The 18,754-nt window shown below is 41.4% G+C and overlaps 1 protein-coding gene across 2 annotated transcripts in view; it reads right to left on the bottom strand.

Moving 5' to 3' along the window:
* Positions 1-18,754, bottom strand: part of LOC116036813 (nesprin-2-like) — a 135,333-nt gene that overhangs the window by 3,278 nt on the left and 113,301 nt on the right. For both annotated transcript variants that reach the window (XM_031280481.2, XM_035994507.1), the window contains 11 exons: positions 14,248-14,435; positions 12,735-12,885; positions 8,491-8,673; positions 7,629-7,766; positions 7,073-7,267; positions 6,282-6,564; positions 5,015-5,151; positions 3,604-3,733; positions 2,428-2,630; positions 854-1,045; positions 368-496 (listed from right to left, as the gene is read on the bottom strand). In XM_031280481.2, coding sequence (XP_031136341.1) covers positions 368-496; positions 854-1,045; positions 2,428-2,630; positions 3,604-3,733; positions 5,015-5,151; positions 6,282-6,564; positions 7,073-7,267; positions 7,629-7,766; positions 8,491-8,673; positions 12,735-12,885; positions 14,248-14,435 — 1,929 coding nt within the window. The remainder of the gene's footprint in view (positions 1-367; positions 497-853; positions 1,046-2,427; positions 2,631-3,603; positions 3,734-5,014; positions 5,152-6,281; positions 6,565-7,072; positions 7,268-7,628; positions 7,767-8,490; positions 8,674-12,734; positions 12,886-14,247; positions 14,436-18,754) is intronic.

Below are 18,754 nucleotides of genomic sequence, written 5' to 3'. Positions count from 1 at the left end.
TTAGCCTACACATTAGGTTCACAACATGATTCTTTTGGCAGTCAAAATCCATTGTTTTGGTCTCAGTTAAGCTTGTTTTCAATTTGTGTTAACTGTATGCATTTTGTGTCAGCCTACGCAGACGTATGTTGTGCCAACTGTATAGTTGAGAGTTTAGGTTCGAGAAAAAATCCCTCCCTCTTGGGACAGATCCCAACTCCAAACAGCCCGAGTCTAAGAAGAAAGTGAGTTCTTTGGAGCAGCTTTGCACACAGGAAGTCCACATGATCACACCATTTTAACCTTCAAGGTTAAAAGCACTTAATTGTAAGTCGCTTTGGATGAAGGGGTCGGCTAAATGACGTGTAATGTAATGTGGTCTTCTCACCATCAGCGTGTCTCGGTGCTCCAGCAGGATGGAGTGGGGCACCCGGCGGTCGCCAACGTTCACGGCGCCGAGTTTGCTCTCAGCCCGAGCGAACCACAACAGCATGGAGTGCAGCGTCTCGTGAAACTCCTAAAAAAAAGAACACCATTCAATTAATTTTAATTTATAGTGTCAAATCGCAACAAAAGTTATCTCTGGAAACTTTACAGATAGAGTACACAGAGATCGGATGAGCTGCATTTATCAAATTACATTTTCTAAACCACACTTATTAACGGCGTGTTCCGTTTTCCTCAAAAGTGCCAATAACTGTATGTTACTACAGCTTTCGCAACTGTCGACGCACGGGGCAGCCCCGTTGGATTTTGAACTCGGGGTGCCGCGAGGTCGTCAGAATTCCCGAGCTCGGAAGGGCGCGTTTCAGACTTTGACCTCAGAAAATCAGACTTCCAAGTGCAAGTTCCAAGTTTCTCCGTGTCGCCTGACCTGACACTGCATGAGCGCCTGGTGCAACCTCCTCTCCCAGCTCTCCAGGCCGCTGCACGCCTGCTGCCAGCTCTGATTGGCCGAGCCGAGGGCCTCGTGAAGCTCGGCGGCGTCGCCCGGCGTGAAGTGACGGCTGCTCAGGTTGGCGGAGATCATCAGGCACTTGTAGCTGTTGAAGGTCTTCTGCATCTCCTACAAAGAAGCCAGGAAAGGAATGCATGTTAGTGTGGATTAGGGCTGAACGATGAATCTGTTTCAAATTAAAATTTGCTTATCGTGAAGAACGTGATAAATCAAATGTGAATATTAAGTTGAATGTTTGGTGTAACATTTGGTTTAACATTTTATATTCCTCTTTTTATTATTACATTTACTGTTTTTTCACAAGATAAATGCAGAAATAATGTTAAAGTGCCCATATTATAAAAACAAAATCACTTTTTCTGGGATTTTGGGTGTTATTTTTTGTCTCTGGTGCTTCCACACGCATACAAACTTGGGAAAAAAACATCAATGCTGTTTTGAGTGAGATACGGGTTTCTGAATGTGTCCTGCCTTCAGTCTCTGGGTGAGCTGTTCAAAATCTGCAGGGCTTTACGTCACTAGCCGAAATGAGGTGGCTAACATGCTAGCTCGTTCTGAATGGCAAAATACTGCTACAACACATTATGGTGAACTAGTGTTCACCATAATCTACAAAAAGAACTACTTACATGTCCCTGTTCTGCAGGTATTCCACGCAAAGTTGGAAGTGTACCCTCGTTTAGAAGAAGTCTCCCGGCTAATCCTGCCTTGTACTACGAATGCTAGATGATGTGATCTTACCTAGCTACTGAGCATGTGTGACTGCCAACAAAGATGTTACAGCAGTGAGAGGTCTCACTCTGTAGCTAAAACAGAGACCTGAACACAGGGTGAAAAGAGGAGCTGCAGCAATGTGCAGTACAACAAAAATATGGTGTTTTTTGAAAATTAAACCATGTAAACCTATTCTGGTACAACCTCAAAATACAATTATGAACCTGAAAATGAGCATAATATAGCCACTTTAAATGTCACAGATTGTTTACAGAAATTTTCAGTGGATTTTTCATTATCGTAATTTTTATTTAACGTGATCATGGAAGGTGCAATATGTAGATTGCTATTGAACTGAGGCGTATCAGAAATTTAATTTTACAGAAAAGTACTGATATGATTTATTGGATTTGTTATTATAAATTTAGCTTTTGTGATAAATGTTTTGTCTGTTTAATGTTCCATGCTTATTAAAAGAAAAACACATATTGCCGGCAATTCCTATCCGTGTTCTCATCCTTGCATAAGAATATAGAGCGGTTTTGATGGTGTTTTGTGTTTTAATGCTCCGTGATGTGTTATATCTGTTACACGGTGAGTATTCAACAACAGCTATACTTTAAAAAAATAATAATCGCAAATCCAATCGCGATCACTAGGGTTGGGTACCGAAACCCGGTGCTAATACGACACCGGTGCCTTAACAACCGGTATCTAGCGGACCGAATAGTAACGCAGAAAAAGTGTTTCTCCTCCGTATTGCGATGAGACGTTACCTTCAGTTTCCCAATGTTGGCTTCGATGTCTCGGATGCCGGTGGGCGGTGCGATCTGCTGTAGCCTCTCCAGCTCTGGCAGCACCCTGCCCAACCAGGAAGTGACACTGTAGAGGTCAGAGTTCAGCTTCTGCCACTGCTCCAGGTCCCGCTTGACGTCCGTCTCGTCGTTGAACCTCCGCAGCTCCCAGCGCTCGATCACACCTGCGGAGACGCGGTTAATAAACGCTCGTGAACGCTGCTGTAAATGTGCCGTGTTCAATTGTTGCGTTTCTCGAGATACCGCTTTTAGTTAGGTCTCTTTTTTTAAACATATTAGCAGGGTGACTTGTTTCAATGAATTTATTTCACCCAGGATTTGGTGCACAAGTGCATTTGACAATTAAATGGACTTAAATTTACATTTATTTTTTCTTTCGCTGTGTCATTAAATCGGGCTTAGATGTTGTTCTTTTAGAGCAGAGATTCCCAACCTTGAGTTGGGTAACCTTCGGTGGAACCCAAGGTAAATCTGAGGGGTCTCGAGATGATTAAAATTGATATGAAATACAGAAATAAGTATTTCTGTTACACAAACATTATGTTAACGCTGACTTTTTAAGGAGGACTCCTGTATCGCACCAGGATCGCTCCGGTACTTTACCGTTTAATTAACGGTATGTATCTTTTATGCCCTTGTATGTATTTTTGTCATTTGACCCTGCCTCGTCAAAGACAAATTTATGTTACAGACAATAAAGGTTTTCTTATCTTATAATGTAACTGTGGGTGTAATTAAAGGGACGCTTTGCCAATTGCAATCAAGCTCTGTGTCATCTGTGGCAGTGGGTTTAAATGAACGGTGAGTGTGTCCTTTTCGCATTGTCCGGCAGAGCTCTGTGCACTGCAAGCAGCTTTTTATTACATCTCTAAAAATCTTCAAGAAAGAAAAGCCTTGAAAGTTGCAACGTGGTCTTTGTGAGGGGAAAGTAGTCCTCCTTTGGTCACACAGACCAGTCCACAACACTTATAGTATAATCTGTATTTTCTAAAATGTCCATCAGTCAATTCAATTCAATTGTATTTATAGTGTCAAATCACAACAGGAGTTCTCTCAGGACACTTTACAGATAGAGTAGGTCTAGGCCACACTCTATAATTTACAAAGACAAACAATTTCCCCCCTCTGTGTACGTACCTGTGCTGGTCTGCTTGTCGGCCGTGCTGCTGGTCAGACCCGGATCCTCCGGCTCCTCCTCGTCGTTCAGGATCCGCTGGACTCGCTTCACGTTGCTTATGCTGCCGCTGCACTCCGACATCAGCTTAGCCTGAACACATATACACACACATACACACACACACACACACACACACACACACACACACACACACACCGCTTTAACCTACAACCCTCATCTTCAGCCATTTATCATGCTGTGTCAAGCTGGATTTCAATTTCTTTGAAAACGATGGACGATGGAAACTTAAAAGCAGAGGTGGGAAGTAACGAATTGCAATTACTCACGTTATTGGAATAGTTTTTTGTATACTTTAACTTTTTAAAGTACTTTTTTAAATCTGTAGTTTAACTTTTACTTCAGTATGTTTTGATTCAAGTATTGTACTTTGCTACATTTTAAATCACATTTGTTATCGAGTTAAAAAAAAGGAAATAAAAAAGCTCTCTGACGTTGTTTTGCACCGTCGCTTTGGCAAAGTATCTGTCAACAAACTAAAATCGAATGTCTTTGTGCCCTTATCAAATCGCAAAAGACTGCGATTTAATTAAGTATTTTTATTAAAAGATATTAAAAAGTATGAATAAGTATCTCCCCCTGCTGTTAAAGAGTAACTTTTACTCTGAGTACATTTTAAATGAGCTACTTTTTACTTTTACTTGAGTAGATTTTTATACCGGTCATTTTACTTGTACTCCAACAACTGCCCACCAAGAGTCAGGGTCTGTCCAAGGTTTCTGCCTAAAAGGAAGTTTTTCCTCCTCTCTTGCACTAAATGCTTGCTCTTGGGGGAATTGTTGGAATTGTTGGGTCTTTGTAAATTATAGAATATGGTCTAACGGGGTTCATTTTAGGACATCCTCAGATCTCAGACTGAGGTGTCAGACTCAAACGAAAAGGCATCAGGTCTCGGATGAAAAGGCATCAGGTCACAGGCGAATCGCCTTTTCATCTGAGGCCGTTTGGTTTGAAGCAGTTTCAGCTGAGGGAGATTTTTCGGAGACATGGTGCTTTTTGGTCTGACGCTTGACTTTCATAGACTTGACAGAGATTTTTCTGAGACTGACGACTTTTGGTCCGAGGCCGTTTTTTCCGAGACCTAATGCAGTTTTGTCTGAAGATGACAGAGGTTTTTCTGAGACTGAGTGACTTTTAGGCTACTCCGATGCCGATTTGCCTGTGACCTGATGCCTTTTCGTTTGAGTCTGACACCTGAGTCTGAGATCTGAGGATGTCCTAAAATGAACACCGTACCTACGCTATCTGTAAAGTGTCTTGAGATAACTCTTGTTATGATTTGATACTATAAATAACATTTAATTGAACTGAAAAATTAAAAGATGTCAAAGATGTTGATGTGCGTGTCCTTACGTAGCCCTGCTGGTGGAAGGGAGTACTGCTGGTGTGTGTGGGAGACGAGCTCAGGCCCCGGAGGATTTCTCGGTGAACTCGTGTCCTCTCTGGGGAGCAGGGCTGGTGCCAGCTGGGCGGGTCAGTCCCTGACTTCACTGAGGAGAGAGAGAGACAGAGATATGGAAAAAAGTTAAAGTGATGGTCAAAACCAAAAAGAGTTCAAAAAAATAAATAAAACACAGGGACGGATAAAGAGAAAGAAAACAGAGTAATAATGGGGAACAAGGACCGTGCAAGTCTTATGATTCACACAAACCAGCTGACAAATGCATAAGACTAAGTATCTGTCAAACGTGCAAAAACAGCATTATATAAACATAAATGGATAGCACAAGTAAGTAACATCCATTGCCGCATGCTTCATGTTTTCACTTCTAAAGATTTGATCTGGGTAAACAAACAATCTTTGTAATCTTTATTATCTTTATTTATTGGTCACTCGAGGTACAAATGTGGCAAAACATCTGTGAGTTAGATGAGGGGTGGGGATGTGGGATACAGCGCACAGCGAAAGCTGCCTCGGGTAGGCACTCTGGCGTGCAGGATACAGAGGCCTTGCAATGCGATGCAAGGGTATTTTATTTCTAACATTATTCTATCAACACAGACATTTACATCGATAGTCTGGCGTTATAATTTATTTGCCTCGGGTGTACTGTGTACTGTAAGACTGCTTTTAATGGCAGGCTAGCAGATACTGTTGACTTGCGCTAGCCTAGCACCAGCGAACTCTGCAACTGGAAATACTGGATGAAAAGTGTTGAAAACAGTCTCCACTGATAAATAACACACTGGCTAACTTGGAAATGATGTCCAAAATTCTGAACCACCCCTTTAAATCCACCAGCCATTTTCATATTATACCAACATTTGCAGCATCCTGAGCCTTTTGGAAAGGTTACTAGGAAATCTCAGCCCAGAGTAGTTTTATTCTCCCCAAAACAAGTTTCTTTTTTATTTTTAAAGAACTATACCAAAAAAAATCGCAACTTTTTTGCAACTTCCACTGTCTCCCGCAACTTCATTGCAACAAACATACAAAAGACATCGCAACTTTTATCGCAATTTTTTACAAAAGCTCCCGCGAAATCAGGCATTTTGGGCCACAACAATCTCAAAAAAAGGCCACGAAATCCTGGAGGGACTGAAAAACATTGAAGACCCCTGCACGAAAACATACAAAACCACGTTAAAAAAATGTTCTGCGATAAACAGCTGTTATCACCTGACAGAGCGCTGAAGAAAGTGGCCTGCTCGTCATCCTCGTGTGACGACGATCCTCCCACGTCCACCGTGTGGTCCCACTCCAGCGGGATGGAGTCCACGCTGATGGGGGTCTCTCGTCCCGACCGCTCCAGAGGGGGGGCCAGGAGGTGGCACATGACCTGCAGTCCAGCTGCTGGGCCCTCCGCTTCCTCCTCCTTCTTCCTCACCTCCCCCCAGGACGTCCCGTTGGTCAGATCAGGTGAGTCATCCAGGTTTGACAGTTCCCTCTCCTCCTCCAGAACCTTCAAAAACATAAAGAAAAAGAAATTAAGTACCAAACACAAACATACGCACACACACACACTGAGGAGGGCAAAGCGTGAAATGTCCATGTGTGTAGTGGACTGTGATGAACAGAAAAATGTCAGGGTTTCCCCCAGAAAAGTTGTTTAGCCTGGTGGCAAGTGTCTTTTTTCAATGAGGGCCCGGCTGGTGCCAGCCACACACTAATGGTAGCATTAATGTAAAGCCCAATAGTTTCTGTAATAGCAGAATCATGGACGGAATTGAGAAATTGAGAATAATAAAAAAAAAAAAAAAAAACAAGACAAATTGCATAGGGCCCTACATTAAGTCTGAAAGCTAACAGGAGATTTGGAAATATGACTTAAGTCTTAAGTTTTCATCCGAGCTGTCTTGCTGTAACTAGTGGTGGTAACTAGCCCGGTGGGGGGCAACTTAGGCCCGGTGGGCCACCAGGCTTGCAAAACACGGGGAAACCCTGGAGAAATGTGTATATGCAGTACTGACAGGGCGTCTGTGGACAAGGCGGTGGTGGAAGCGGGCTACTCTGCCAAACACCTCCTGGCAGTACGAGTGCAGCTCCTCCAGCTCGTCCTCGATCAGCACAGCGTCCAAGGGAGCGCTCTTCTGGATCAGGTTCTCTCCGAACACGATCAGGGCGTCGATCTTGTTGGTGTTCAGGGTGATTTCCTGCTGGAAGCCCTGCAGAGGGGGACATAATAATAATAAAAATAATGATAATCCTAACTTATTTATATAGTGCCTTTTACGAAACCCAAGGACACGAGGGAAACAGAGCTAGGGGAGGTCGTAGTCTGTGGTGAACAGGTGTTGTTTGAGGAGTTTTTTAAACATGTCCAGGGATGTAGCATTGTGGATATTGGGGGGGGGCTGCAACACTAAAGGCTCTGTCTCCAAAGGTACATACTGGAGCCTGTCTGGGGTTTAAATGACATGAGGGGACCAGGAAACATTTGGGACATGTAAGGAGGCAGAGTCACCAGCCATACTGTATGTCAACAGTGTGGGCTAATTTAGGACATATTGCAGGTCTGGGACTTACGTTCAGTTGTCTCATCTTGTCTTCAACGTCGCTCTCGGAGAAGTGCTCCACGTTGGTGAGCTGGAGGTCCATCTCCGTCAGCCAGACCAGGATCCCCTCCCGAGTTCCCTCAAAGTCTTCTCTCTGAGAGGTAAAGTGCTGCAGGAACGCAGAGCAGAGCATGCGCATCGGTATTTGTTATTTATATCACAGCAATATTTAAAAACAATATCATTTACACCTTATTACTAACTTTGATCCATGTTGATTCCATCCGTGGTCACGAGGGTGAGATATATATCAAAGGGACAAGTTGCTGGGGTTTAGGGATTTTTAAATCCCAAAATATCGGATTCTTTTCATATTAGACAGATGTTGATATATGCAAATAAGTCTAATTACAATTCTTTAGAATTGTAATTGAAATTCTGTAAATAATCTAAATAAACTTAGAAGTTGATACCATGCTGCCGTATGTGATGCTGGGTATATGGTTTCTAAAGGGACTAAACATCGCCGTTTGTAATTACTATAGCATCAGAACTAGAGCTGGGCGATACGGAGAAAATCAAGTATCACAATATTTTTGACCAAATACATCGATGTTGAACACAATGAGAGTTTTGATAAATAATCACCAATAATGTGGATACAATGACTAAGTGGGAAAAGGCAAATAATAAAACAGCTAGAACAGTCTGGTAAGTTCAGAAAATTACATTGCTTTACTGTGATGCAGCCTTTAAAACCAGGAAAAGACAACACTTATGTCATATCACGATATTACCATATTCAAAATCTAAGACGATATCTAGTCTCATATATCGGTGTTGGTATAATATCCGTATATCACCCAGAACTACACGGATTGGTCCACGCTGACCTTGAGTCTGCGGAGAACAGAAGCCACCCTCTTCTGCAGGACGTCCCACCTCTGGTTCCCCTCGTGCACCGTGACTTTGAGCTTGCTGGCGGCGTCGGTTCGGTTCTCCCGTGCCAGGCGGCGGTACTGCTTGTTGACCAGCTCCAGCTGAGTCAGACGCTCGTGAACCTGCCGCTGGAACGCCTGAGAGCAGAACGGAAAGACATACGAGTATGGAACTGGTATCTCAAAAGATTCAAAAATACTCCGGTAAAGCAGATGAAAGAGGTGCAGTCCGTGGATACTGTAAACTTGCAAAGTGAAAGACAGCATTCGGGCAGTCCTCTTTTTCAGTTAAAGGCCCACAGATTTGGAATAGCTTACCATCTGATTTAAAAACATTAACTGATCACAAAGTTTTTAATACTAAGGTAAAATTATGGCTTGGCAAACACTAAGTCAGATGTTTGATACAGCACAGTATAATTTACGCTCTTCTTTTGTTTATTCTTAGTTGTTATTTTAGTAAATGTCTTTACTTATTTTCCTTAGTTACATAAGTCTGTGTTTGTTTTACTGTTGGTTTTTATGCATTTATGTGACCGTTTGCTTTAATTGTCAGGTTTTAACCATCTAGGTTGCTGCCTCAGTCTGCTGTGTACTGTATGTGGCTGCTGGTCCATGTTTGCTTTACTGTTAGTTTTTTATGCATCAGTGACTGCCTGTTTGTCTGCTTCAATTGTTAGTTTGTATGTCTATTTAATAATGTTTTACCATGTGTCATTTTTAAAAGCCTAACCAGGGACAAGGACTGCAAATTAATCAACGGCTGAGAAGTCCCGTATACAGTACATTGCATCAGTTGCACTTCAGATGTAACAAGATAAAATAAATAAAATACAAATGTATGAGTCCTCTGTTAAAGTTCTTGAGCGGCCACAGAATTATTTTTCAGGTGTACGAACTGAAAGGGACAGTGTGATATCTGCACATATAGAATATCACTCTGCAGCTTTGGAAGTCTGATTTATCTGTTAACATGTCCATGTGGAAAAGGAAATGTTGGGAAAAACATCAAAAGAATCAAAAGAAAGTATAGCAGAACATAATAGTGCCATACAATGTAAAAATGTTACGGAAACAAATCATCTGTTTCCTGAAAGATATGGGAATTTAGATTTATGTTTGTCAGAAAGAGAGAGAAGGGGAGATTTAAAGAAGTGGCTCCTTAATAGAGAGGCATTTTGAATTTCTAATCCTAGATATTAAGTGGTCTTGGTTAATCTGAAATGTTGCATTTTGTAAAGAGTCATTTGAAAAGCTCGTATCGTTGCATGTTTTGTAAGTATGGTCATTTTATATTTCTCTAAATGTGTGTGGTCACAAAGAGTAATATTGTATTTTATGAAAACTCTTCTTAGAACAGGAATATACACATCTATTTCATTAGACAGGTGCGTAGGAGAGGGACGAGCAGGTCCAAATTTGCAAACAAACTCCCGCACACTGTCTAACTTAAGAAAGATCAATTTGTTTCTGTACTAGGCCTTCATCAGGCAAATGCTATGAGACACTGAGAAGCCATCTTTAGTAGGAAGTGGCTATAGGTCTGCACCAATCACATTCTCCACATGAAATCGGGCATACATGCTGTATATAACTTCTGTTTACTGTACATGGAGCTGAAAAGAAGTACGACACTTTATATAGCGACAATACTAAAACATCCCAGCCATATCTCTACATTAGATGGATATGGATCTTGATGTTTCACTGTTATTTACCTTTTTGTGTTTCAGTACAGATTTTCTTTTTGAATCGCTCACTTGTAAAACACTTTTGACTATATCACCACATGAAAGATGTACTTGATTGGAAGTATCAACTGATTGACTAATTGATTGATTTACACAAAAACCTTTATACTCACAACAAGGTCAGATTATGAACTCAAAATGCCAAACCAAAAGCTCTGATCAAGGGCCAAGCCTGGATTTTTGGCAAGGAAGCACACATTCAAATAAGGTCAATATCCAGTCTGACAAGTTAAAGCAGGCTAAAGCAGCAGGCGTCCACTACCAGCTTCTCAGGACCATTAACAACATTTCCCAGTCACTTTATGGTGATTCTAACCATTACGCTCCCAGAGCTTCCATTACAGTCAGTATATAGGTTGCTGGTCTACACTGGATCCCAGAGTCCAGATTACCAGACACTAATCTGTTTCTAATCCAGAGTGACACATCGAAGGTTAAAGGTTACCTCTGTGTCTCAGAGCAACAGGACAACTGAAGCTCAACTCACACTGTGACACATAAAAAAGAGTGTTAAAACTCTCCAGCAAAACAATCCCATTGAGTGCTGAACTCCACAGCTGCAGGCAGTTTGCATTCCTGCCGTTTTATTTTCTAATAAAATAAACAACAATAAACTGATAACAACCAGATGTTAGACACTTCCAGGAGTCGAAATTCTACTGTGTAAAGATGTAAAATATTCATGTTTTGGATGTATTTTAAAAGAACACGCCGACTTATTGGGACTTTAGCTTATTCACCGTATCCCCCAGAGTTACATAAGTCCATACCCTTCTCATCTCCATGCGTGTCGTAACTCTGTCTGGCGCTAGCCTCTTTAGCACATATCCTGGAGGTAACTGGCTCCAACTAGCCTACTGCTCCCAATAAGTGACAAAATAACGGCAACATTTTCCTATTTACATGTTGTGATTTGTATAGTCACAGCATGTACAAATAACAAGGTCACATGAGACGCAGCCATCTTCTAACCGTATATAAACTGGGAACTATATTCTCATAAGGCGAAGCACTGCTACGTGGGCGAGTGATTAGCGCAACACCTGAAAAGCATCGTTGTTACTCTCTGCTCCTCACCACGGGGCTTCTCGTGTGCTGCAAGCAAGTGCTTTGCCTTTTGAGAATATAGTTATCAGTTTGTATACAGTTAGAAGATGGCGGTGTCTCATGTGACCTTGTTATTTGTACACACTATGACAACATGTAAATAGGAAAATGTTGGCGTTATTTTGTCACTTACTGGGAGCATTAGGCTAGTTGGAGCTGGTTACCTCCAGGATCTGTGCGTTTGTTGCTGGGGTAGGCGACCACCCTTTTACTAGGGACAACTGAGTCCACACAGAATGTTATGTGTGATTAATGTTATACATCCATCTATATACATTTATATCTATATTTCCTGTAGCATCATCATCAGGACTTATTTTTAAGTTTAGTTTGGGTTTTAGGCTTCCTGACCACAGCCTGAAAGACAATGACCGGACATGCAACAGGTCCTCCTGGTAACTCATGGTCTTTCTTGCCATTGCTTTGCCTTCAAGGCCAATTTATGCTCCTGCATTAAATTAATGGTGTGTACGTACATACTTCGTAGTCTGACATGCACCTCTCAAAATATCTAACTACATACACAGGGTTTTCCCTGCCATTTTAAGGTTTAACTGCATCACAAGCCGAATAAACTAAACTAAAATACTTTTCTCAGATCTAATGATTGTAGTTGGACTTCTTTAGCAAGTTTTGTCTTTAAGCTTTTTGGGTGTTTTTTATCTGCTCTAACTTTTCCAACGTTTTAGACCCAGATATGGTGATAATAACGGCCCAAAACGATGTGAAGAAGAGATGCAAAACTACCACAAAGGGACACAAACCGACAACAAAGAGATGCCAAATGACCACAAAGAGCCAAAACAACCCCAAAGAAAAATACCAAAAAGAGACACAACATGACAAAGAGACGCAAAATCCCACAGAGACAACATCCCACAAAGTTTTGTGGGTAATTGCATTTTTTTATTTTTTTTTACAGAAAAATATTTTCTTGAGGATTTATGCCTAAACCCCTCGCCAAGTACGTGCACTTAAGTCTTCCACAAACCTAGGGAAAACACTGGATACATACACGTCTCTGCTGATTGGATATCACCTGTGACACAGCCACTGAACGAGAGAAACACCCACCAAACGAGATTAAACAAACCTCAGAGACCGCTGCACACCGTTTCACAACGTTTCGAGGATACATGTCCTTCAATCCAATAACCAGATTCAACGTGCCCCAACCCTGCTATTCTCTTAAAGAGATACGCTAGAACACAAGCAAACACCAGCAGTAAGTATGAACCTCAGGCCAATTATGTAGGCTGCGGCGAAAGCTCTCTGCGTAGCCCCCACAGAAACATAAATCCGCCTTTACGCCTCCCTTTTCCAGTATTCTCCCAAACTGACCTCAAACTTCTTGAGCTCCTCCTTGGCGCTGGTGTACAGGGCGTCAGCAGAGTCCGGACTGGCTGCGGTCAGCTCAGCCGTCTTCAGCCAGTCTTCAAAGCGAGAGAAGTCGTCCAGGAACTTACACCAGAGACGCCAGGTCTCCTCAATCCTGAGGGACAAACAACAGAGGGGGCAATATTTGTTTGTGTGTGTGTAGTTAAAACCTGAGCAGCAGACATAGGTCACTCAAATAAATTCATTATAGAATAAATCTCTATGCTGATTATTTTTATAAAACATGCTAAATAAAGACTGGCCGCTTGATTTATATGCTCATTTATATATTATGTTCACTTTGTTTCAGAGTATTGAGTCACAACAAAGCTTTTATAGAAAGATTTTCATTTAATTTATTCATGACGTACTCTATGTAAAAAGGCCCTCTGCACAGGCTGAGATTTTTTTTTTTTGGCTTTTTAAAAACTACAGTCGTGGTTGATATGTTGCTGTGACTTTAACACATTTACCTGTTTCCCCTTCCATCTTTGATTATACATAAACACACATCTGATCATGATATTATTGAAGGCGAAGTAGAAAGCTTACTGTACCTAACCTGTAAAACCCTCCCATCCCTCCACATCCTCTCATACCAGAAACCTTTCTCCTTTGTATGTTTACGTTTGTGTTGGGAGTATGATTCACCCTGTCACAACTTGACATAATAAAGCTTTTATAGGTGAGAGATTTCTGCTTATTTTGTTAGGAACTCTTAATATCTTGTTACCTGATCTGTACCTTGCTAATCCTGTTTTCCTGTACCCTATTGCAGTGGTTCTCAACCTTTTTGCGTCGTCACCCCTAAGCATAATGAGGTTGGTGTTCCCCCACGACTCCTCGACAACGAAAAAGAGAGCTGCAAACCGGTGTAAAAAGCTGTTTGTACATGCTTCCCCCTGCTGATTTTGAGTGATTTTTGTATATGCTCTGATTAATAAATGTAAACAAATAATGCTTTGCTTTAATGACTAAGTTTTAGTTTTAGCAGCTAGCACCTAGCCTTGTCCAGTGTCCTCCAGGCTCTGTGGATTTTTGATGCGTTTTGAGTTTTTCTCTCCCCCTGACCCGCCTTTAGACCCCTTTCTGTGTTCCAGGACCTCCTGATTTACATGATTTGTACCAAATTCACACAGTAATGTAAAAACTATTCCCCAGTCTAGAATATGTTATTTAATTTTTTTCTCCCCAACCATCTGGCGAACCCCAGAAATTATCCCCAGGTTGAGAACCACTGCCCTAGTAGTACCTTCCCCTGAATCTCAGAATCTGCTGTATTTCCCAATGCCCCTCTGACTGTTTCCTCGGACCTGGATCCTTCCCTGAACTCTGCCCCTAGCACATTAAGTATTATGTTCAATAAATCTTGTTTGTTCACATTCACTGTCTCCAAGTTTTGCATTTGAATCCAAGTCAGCTAACTTAACACATTTTGTGGCACGATGAAGCATTAAGACACAGTCCGAGCACTCACCTCATCCTCCTCTCCATGGACATGGCGCAGATGTTTCTCCAGCGGCGGTCCAGGCTGCGGGTGGTCTGCTGGATCGAGTCGTTCTCCGAGTCGCTGCCACAGGCGTCGGCATCATGGAGCAGGATGTCGCAGAGCGTCAGCACTGACGCCACGCTCTCCGTGTGCTGCTCGATGTCCCGCTGCAGATCCTGTGGGTGAAATGGCACAGTCGGTAAACGTCGTCCTCGTCTATACAACGATTCGACTCGGAAGGAAGATCGAGGCGCACGTTTCAAGGATCCCTGGTATGGTCTCTTTGAGTTTGAGTTCTCAAAACAGTTTTCAGCTGCTCAAATAAAGCAACCCATAATTTAGCATTTGTTCCTGAGTGTAGGGCTGCTCGATTATGGGGGGGGGGGGGGAATCTTATTTTTACGAATATTTTGGTCAATATTGAAATCGTGATTATTTATCATGATTACTCGTTGACTTTTAAAAAAGGTGTTGCATTTGTTGAAGTTAAAAAAACAGTAAAACAATCAACACCTTGCACTGTGAAAGTTCCCTCAATACTTTTCCCGTTGAACTTTATTTTCTCATTTAGAACACAAGACAAAATAAGTGTTAGCTGACTTGCGCAGGCTTAACTTGACGTGAAAGTATAAGCGGAGCGTTTGTTCCATACAATTATTTATTTAATATGCACGGCTCTGTTCATCCGTCTCAATCATTTCATACAAGTGAACTCAACTGGCATACACGCAGGTATGAGAAAACGTAATACCTTACGTAAACGTAAAACCGTAATACCTCAAATATAACAGCCAACACTATTACCGTATAAGAGCGTTATCCAAAAATGATATTTAACAATAAGAGAGAACATCAAAACGTAATTTGCCAAATAATCTTTTTTTTTTTTTTTTTCTCAATTAATCTGTTTGTTGTTGTGATCGTTAGGAGCCGAAATCGTAATCACGATTAAATATTCGAGCTCAGTACAGCAGCGGAATGGAGAGTCATCAAAGCAGCAGTGGAGTTACAGCAGGAGAAAACAAGAGTCTGGATGGTTTTCACTGTCAGCCGCAGAGTCGTCCTGAGGGATTATTACAGTACTTCAACACCAGATGTGATTTTTGGCGTCTGTGTCTCTGAGAGAGAGAGCCAGATAATCAGAGCGTTTCGTTGGTTCGTTTGTTCGAAGTTACAACTCTCCGGGTTGCCATGGTGAGAGATGAAAGCTTAAAGAGCCCATCCACGCGGGAGTCATTTCAGCCATCCTTCATCCACTAATGGAGAGAGCTGCAGCCTTTTTTGAGGAGCCGTCTCTTTCAGCCAGCCTGGCTCTGCGCTCCGTTTCTTTCTTAACTTGTACTTGTTTCATGTCTGTCATACATCTCTCCCTCTCTTTCACGAACCTTTTCCTTCTTCAATCATTTACTCTTTCCTCGGATATGTATCTGTCTAAATTCAGCAAAGTAAGTAATACGTGTTTTTGGAGAGGAGAGAAAATGAGGTAACACTTTACTTGAAGTTATACATATATACATAAGAGTGACATGACACTGTCATGAACACATGACACTGTCATGACACATGAACCCTAACCGTAACTCTAACCCTAACCCTACTTGTCATGACAAAAAACGAATGACATTGATGACAGAAGCGTTATGTCATAAACGTTTATGACTTGTTTATAATGTTTATGACACGTTCACGGCAGTGTCATGTCACTCTTATGTAGATACCTTCAAGTAAAGTGTAACCGAAAATGATTAGCGAGCGATCATTAGTGCTAGGGTTGGGCGATGGTTTCTATTGTTAAATTCGTCCAATCGTAGCCGATATGGGGTCTGATCGCAGGGGTCGACGGCATGGCTCAGCATCTGATGGAGCTTTGATATAATCAGACCTTTAGGCTTTCTGCAGTCAATACAGTTAAAGTTACGTGATCATTTATAAAAGAGTGTGAACATTTTATGTAAAATATTTAAACAAAAAAACAAAAAAAAAGAACAACGGCTTCCTTTCAAAAGTCTGTGTGTCAGTACCTGGCGCGACAATATCCCAGCATCATGTTCCGTTTAGTCTATATCCACGACGTTCCACTTCCTGGATTGCACCGTTGCAGCCGGAAATTTCGCCGGATGTCACTCTTTTCGGCCGGATGTCCGTTACCTTGCGCTTTCTTTGTGTTGGAATTTTAAACTGCAGTGGATTTATAAGGACTATGATCAACTGCTCCTCAGATCTCTGCAGAGTAAAAACAACCTTTGAACATTCCACCAAAACAAGTTCCTTCCCGAGGCTATTTTGCAGCGGCACCGTGGCTCCATCCGGCGCTTAGCAGCGCCCATGCCGATTGTGATTGGTTTTAAGAAATGCCAATAAACCAGAGCACGTTTTTCTCCCATCCCGGAATGCTGTGTGGACTAGCCAGACCCTACTCTGTACTGTAGAGATCTGGCAAAGCGAGACTATGTACGGTGTAACATTATTATCTTTAACATCACAATCCAAAACCTATCCATAATTTGAACTGCTCTTATGGAGCGCAGAGCTCAGAAACAGAGATCCACCGGAAAAATTTCTAAATGCACAGTAGGGAGCAGATTTAGAGATTTAAAAAAAAAAAAGATATTACTTCTGATAGTAAGTTAGTTAAAATCGCCTTAATAGCAGCATAGAAAAAACACATCGTCAGTCATCCCTTCATGCATCCATACTTCGGATCGACCGATTATCCCGGCAGATATTTGGCAGTTGGCAGATTATCTGTATCGGTGTTTAATTTTAACTAATGACCGATAAAGGTAATTATTAGTGCTGTCAAACAATTAAAATATTTAATCACGATTAATCGCATTAATGTCATAGTTAACTCGCAATTAATCGTATATTTTTATCTATTCTAAATGTCCCTTGATTTCTTTTTGTCCCATTTTTTTTTTCATTTGAATGCTCTTATCAACATGGAAAAGTGGATTGGCTTACTTTGTGCAAATGCTTTTTTATTGAAAACAACATTGACATACTGTAGTGTTCAATTTCACACTAACATTTTCACTTGGAGCAATCATTCACACTTGGAGCAAATAATCTCTCACACAATGTAACGGCTTTGACGAGGGGGCGGAGAATTCACATCAGCTGTGTGCTTGGACATCACGTGCTGCGATGATAGCTCAGTTCACAACGACAAAACACACAGATCACTTTGGTCTTGTCAATGGAACCATTTGGCAACTTTTTAAAAGTAAACTTTCCATTCAGAATCTTATTGGCATCCATTTCGGCGTCTTGCACTCGCCATCCACTCAAAACATAACGTTAGCCTACTACTCTTTGGCCGGCTCGCAAGTCTAAACAAGTGCGTGCCTGTTGTTTTGTTTCCGGTCTAGCTAGATCCGGTGTGGTGTTGTAGTTTTTCTAACGTTACTAGTTGTTGCAACAGCATGTGAAAAAACTACAAAGTTTGCTAGGCCAAAAAGAACGTTAATCTCGCGATAAAAACATTTATGCCGTTAAAATGGGTTTGCGTTAACGCCGTTAATAACACGTTTAACTGACAGCACTAGTAATTATTAAAGAGTGCGCTACAGCTCTGTGAGCAGTCTGCAACACTTGCAACTAACTGTTGTTTTAGACTTCAGGAAGCTATTTTTGTATTGATTTATTGATTTTTTTGACTGTGTATTATGCTTAGTGTTTCAGTTTTATTACAACCTTGCCTGAAGCATTTAAACAAACTTTTGTGTTGGAGTTTGCAACATTCCAAAATGTTAATTTTTACTGTAAATGCATATCGATTCCAAATATCCCTTATCGGTTTCATTAACTACAAATAATCGGTATCGATATCCGCCCTGAAAAAACGATATTGGTCGATCCCTAATCGATACCTGATCCAATCGACACACTATCGCCTAATCAGTGCATCAACAAATTGAGCACAGTCTCCTCCACTGTTAACGTTTTGTGAAATGAATGCATCTGCGCTGCTCTGAACCACAAATCATAATAAAACTAGAAAAAGAAATATCCAAACTCTCCTGGAACCTGTGGGTATAGGTATCACCGACAGGTTCTGGTTTCATAACGGTCAGTAGCTTTTTGTGAACACGAAAATTGTTGCGTGAAGCACTTTGCCTGACATGCTTTTGATGGAGCGGAGAACTTTCAAAGTTTAGAAGATGTTGAGCTTCTCAGAAAAAAAAAGCAATGACTCGTCAACCAATGTTTGGTGGCCAGCCAAAAAGCACTATGGAGAAACCATGTTCATGCATGCCAACAGTCCACAAAGATGCACAAGTGCTGGCAATTTGATTTAAATAACAGGGAGGAACTGTCTTAAACGTGTTTCGACAAAATACTTTTTGATGCAACAATTTTGTCAGCAATTCGGTAACACTTTACTGGAAAGTTTCTACATGACATGACACTGTCGTGAACACATGACACTGTCATGACACAGTCATGAACCCTAACCATAACTTGAAAAAAAAAACAGAATGACACTTACTAA

Source organism: Sander lucioperca, chromosome 18, assembly GCF_008315115.2.
Source record: "Sander lucioperca isolate FBNREF2018 chromosome 18, SLUC_FBN_1.2, whole genome shotgun sequence".
Classification (NCBI taxonomy): domain Eukaryota; kingdom Metazoa; phylum Chordata; class Actinopteri; order Perciformes; family Percidae; genus Sander; species Sander lucioperca.
The sequence above is the reverse complement of the archived record's forward strand: the minus strand, read 5'-3'. Positions and strand labels throughout refer to the sequence as shown.